This window comes from Morone saxatilis, unplaced genomic scaffold, assembly GCF_004916995.1.
Source record: "Morone saxatilis isolate NCDOM2014 unplaced genomic scaffold, NCSU_SB_2.0 Contig3, whole genome shotgun sequence".
Lineage (NCBI taxonomy): Eukaryota > Metazoa > Chordata > Actinopteri > Moronidae > Morone > Morone saxatilis.
The window spans coordinates 50,411-55,211 of NW_023339873.1; the positions used below are offsets into that span (position 1 = coordinate 50,411).

At 43.3% G+C, this 4,801-nt stretch overlaps 1 protein-coding gene across 1 annotated transcript in view; it reads right to left on the reverse strand.

The window, feature by feature from the left end:
* Nucleotides 1–4,105: 4,105 nt before the first annotated feature.
* Nucleotides 4,106–4,801, reverse strand: part of LOC118336836 (complement C1q tumor necrosis factor-related protein 3-like) — a 4,575-nt gene continuing 3,879 nt past the window's right edge. Inside the window, exon 6 of the mRNA XM_035673583.1 lies at nucleotides 4,106–4,386. Within this exon, the coding sequence (XP_035529476.1) occupies nucleotides 4,106–4,386 (281 nt within the window). The remainder of the gene's footprint in view (nucleotides 4,387–4,801) is intronic.

A 4,801-nucleotide genomic window follows, 5' to 3' on the forward strand; every position in this document is an offset into this window, starting at 1 on the left:
GCCGACGATCCCTCAGTCACATCATCAGCGGTGGCGGCGGTAACCTCCTCCTCTCAGGTCAAAGAGACTCCACCTCCTCTCGTTGCCGTGGTGCCCTCAAACGTAGCTCTGGCCACGCCCCCGCATGCTGCCGTTGTCCCGGTCGTTGTCGCCGCCGCCTCCTCTTCTTCTTCTCTGGGTAACCATGGTAACCAGGTGGCCCCTCCCCCCCGCGGTCTCCAGGCTCGGGTCCCCGGAAGCAGCAGACCGCTCCCCGACAAGCCCTCCCTCGCCTCCTTCTCGCCAGCACCCTCCTCGTCGTCGTCTTCCTCACCGCGGCCTCCCCCGGTCTCCATCTCCCCGCTGACTCCCCCTCGCCAGGAGGAGGAGCCTCAGACCGTGGAGCAGAGAGACAACGCAGGTTTGGACTCTCCTCCTCCTCATCCTCTTTATCCCTTCATCCTATCATCTCTCCATCGGGGCTCTGCCTCTCACTCTGTGCTGACGGGTGAGACTTTCACTCTTCTTCTTTACTCCCTCCATTCTGTCAGATGTACGTTTACAGAAACAACTTTATTGATAACATATGAAAGACAAACAGTGACAGACTTTCTACATAAAAGTACATTTAAGATCAGTTACTGACAGGAAGGAACAACATTACAGAGAACGAATGAACTGAATGATATTCAGTTATACATGTACAGAGAAAATACATTTAGTGAAACTTTATGTATTATTTTATGAGTCCTAACTGCTTCTGAAGGAGAAGATCTTAATCTTTACGTACATGGTGTCACAAACATAAAACAGCCGCTGTGTTGTTTCTTTCTGGTGATGGTACGTCACTTTAATGTGCAAAGAATTGTGGGTCCTAAAGGACGCATTGAACCTTTCCTTAAGATGGCTGCCACTAAAATCCTTCAGTTAGAAAAGAGTGAACTTACCTTCTGCCTCTCTCTGTGCAGACCAGCCAATCAGCGTGGAGACATGCAGAGCTCTGACCAATGAGCTGCAGAGCTGCTTCAAGAGAGCAACACACCTGTACAGGAAGGTGAGTCTGTGCATCCGGTGGGAACCACAATATTAAACAATATACTAATAATAATATATATAATATATAATAAATATATTAGTGCTGCCAACTGACCAAGAGTCAGTGTGAGAGTTAAACTGCGTTCACCGAGCTAGGAGTCAGTAATTGGTTCAGTATACACGTTATAATCAATACAGTAATATCAGGAACAGATTTACACATTATAATCAATACAGTATCAGGAACAGATATACATGCTATAATGAATACAGTAATATCAGGAACAGATTTACACATTATAATCAATACAGTATCAGGAACAGATATACACGTTATAATCAATACAGTAATATCAGGAACAGATATACACGTTATAATCAATACAGTAATTTCAGGAACAGATATACAGATAATCAATACAGTGATATCAGAAACAGATTATAATCAATACAGTGATATCAGAAACAGATATACACATTATAATCAATAACGTAATATCAGAAACAGATTATAATCACTACAATGATATCAGAAATAGATATATAGGTTATAATCAATACAATCTAATACTTTGTTATATTAGGACGTTTTCACATTTTATTATCTGAAATTATTGATTTTGATATTTTTCTATCTTTAAATGTTTGATTATAATTAATTGTTATTATTAACATTTTAATGATATTGATTACTGACATATTCTCACGGTTCCAACGTGCTGGCGGGGTCCGCCTCCATCAGTGACATCTTCAGCAGTGTGTTCTCACCTGTCTCTCCTCCAGGTGAGTGGCTCATCCACCGATGACTCCGCCCCCGACCAGCGTCAGATGGCCATTGTCCTATCAGAGGCCTTCAGAGCCATGAGGGCGGAGCTCGACTGCCTGCCACTCGGAGCGCCGAGCATGCTGGGAGTAGAGCGGGGGTTGGGAGGAGTGGGGGAGGTGAAGACGGCGGCACTGCTGGAGGAGTACTCTCTGCTCCTCCTGCAGGCGGTTCACAGGAGGATCAATACAGAAAACGCAGACTAAACGCAACAACACTCCTCCACCTCCTCAGCTGCTCCTCCTCCTCCTCCTCAGCTCCTCCTCCTCCTCAGCTCTTCCTCCTCAGCTCCTCCTCCTCAGCTCTTCCTCCTCAGCTCATCTTCCTCAGCTCCTCCTCAGCTCTTCCTCCTAAGCTCCTCCTCCTCGGCTCTTCCTCCTCAGCTCTTCCTCCTCAGCTCTTCCTCCTCCTCAGTGTTCATTCCTTCACCATCGTTATCTTCTATGTATTCATCCTTTGTTTCCCCTCTTCTCTCTCTCTCCTCTTCCTTCTTTTCTGTCCATATCCTTCCTCCTCCTCTTCCTCTTCCTCTTCCTCCTCCTGTTCCTCTTCCTCCTCCTCCTCCTCAGATGAAGGACCTGAAGCCATTTTGATTTAGATTCTTTTATTATTTTTTATGCAAGAATCTTAAACGTGGACTCTTTTTACGGAGTTGTTTTTTAAAGATGTTTTTCTGACAGTTTTTTCATTCCCTGAAGTTGTCGGATCGTTTGGATTATTGATCTTTGATTATTGTTGTTAACGTTAGACTGTAGAGACTTCACCAACAGCAATATGAGATGTTTGATGTACATTTTCTTTCCTGAGTTCACTTGAATCTGAAAGGTCACGGTGAGTTTGAGTGTTTGTATTTATTGTCCGACTACTGACCGACTGTCTACACGCCGACCAACATGTTTTTCTCTTAATTCTTAAGTCTTAATGTACATTTTTAGAATTGTCATTAGAGTAACACTTTCAGGGGGTTGTTGGGTTGAAATCTGATTGTTTCTAACATTTTGTTGTAACGCCCACTTTCTCACAAACAATCAGCTCAAAGTTCACTTTCAAATCTTTTCATGTTTTTGCTCAAAATGTAATAAAAATTTTAGACTGATTTTGAGTTTGGAGGTTTTTATGAGAACTTTGTCTTCCAGACTCTCAGAAACTGTTTGATGAATTTTCTTTTACAGCTTTGAAAAATAAAATAAATCACTGACATGAACAAAGCAAAGCCAGCCAGTTCTTTCGTTTCACTCAGACTGCTTCCTTCACTTCGGTTCTGATCACTGAACATGTTCAGTATGAATCTGTTCACTGATTGATCAGAAGACAGGAAGCTGTGCTAACAAATTTACTGTAATATTAAAGCTTCTATATGTAACATTAAACTGTAACTAACAGTGCCACCAGTGGCCGTTCAGTGAACTGCAGTCAGTGTCCTGTTGCATCATCCTGGGCGTCGGCCAACAGTGACAAACACTGAACGCTGTAAAATAACTGACAATCATAATTTAGAATAACGTTAGCTATCAATTTTCCTATATTTTATTTGGACCGTTAATTCTATGCTACTAACTAGCTCACTGTTTACAAATCACGCAGCCAAGATACAGCCAGCCGGACAACCCCAGTTAGCTTAGCTACGGTTAGCTAGCTGGGTTCCCCTGCCTCACATAATTCTTGGCTAGTAGAAAGCTATCATTAGCTTTGTACCGCTACATCATTTATTGTTGGCTAAAATCAGAACTTTTTGTCAGAATACATAAGTTAGTATTATGGATCACGTTAGCTGGGAAAGCTAACATTAGCCAACTGACACATCTACATTAGCCAGCCAGCTGCAAACCAGCCACGCTGAATAATGTTACCCAGCAGTAGCTAGCTAGCACTTCACCTATGTTAGCAACAAAGCTAACGTTGATGTGATGTTGGGTGTCGGTTGTTTGTAGACGACTACAAAACCACTAAATGGACCTCAACATGAAAAGATCTCAGCAACAATTGTTGGTTAGTTTTTGTACGTGATGCTGAAATCCAACTTTGTTCTAAAACAGTTTCCTGTTTCTGTTCACACTCTAACAGAAGTTATTCATTAGTTATTCCTGTTTATTGATGTTTATTAGCCTCAGAGATGTAAAATGACTCATTATTGTCTTCAGAAAGTCCATCAAGTCTCTCGCCCTATCAAAACAAAAGTCTACTCTTTCCATCCCAGTTTGACAACTGAAAGGGTAGTTTATTGCTGAGAGGAAGTCTCACTCTTCCTGTAATCCTGGGACTGTCCTGTCAGAGGGGGAACAGCAGGAACCCGGAGAAGATGCTGAAGTTTCGGGAGTCGTCATAGAGCCGGTAGCTGGCAGGCAGACTGAGACAGACTCTGTCGCCCTCCTCCAGCTGCAGAGCCACGCCACTGGACGAGGAGGCGTAGCCACCGTGGTCGTTCAGGTCCAGGTTGAAGATGATTGGCTGGTTGTTCCTATACAGGTAGAGACCCATGTAACCTTTCAGGTAATCTGCAGCTGTGAAGCTGAAGAAGTAAAGTCCTCTGACAGGAGCTGTGAACACACCTGACAGACACAGAGCAGGATAATGTTAACACACACCTGACAGACACAGAGCAGGGTAAAGTTAGTTCAAATTACTTTACAACTATTTTCTTTGTACCAAACTACACCCACCAGCTATAGCTAACGTTAGCTGTGTCTGTGGCGCTAGTTGAGCTAGCTAACGTTATTCTCAGCCAAGGATGACGCCATCAACAGCAGACTGTTTGTCTCCAGTGTGTCGTCCAACTAGGACACAGCAACTGCAGCCAACGGACAACCAGCACGTATGTTCCAGAGGTAATAACTCTCCGTACCAGCAGGTGGCGTCAGTCTAAAAAACCTCTAGGACTGCCTTCTTTCATTTACGTAATATTACAAAAATTAGACATCCTATCACAGACAGATGCAGAAAAACTAATCCATGCATTTGTTACTT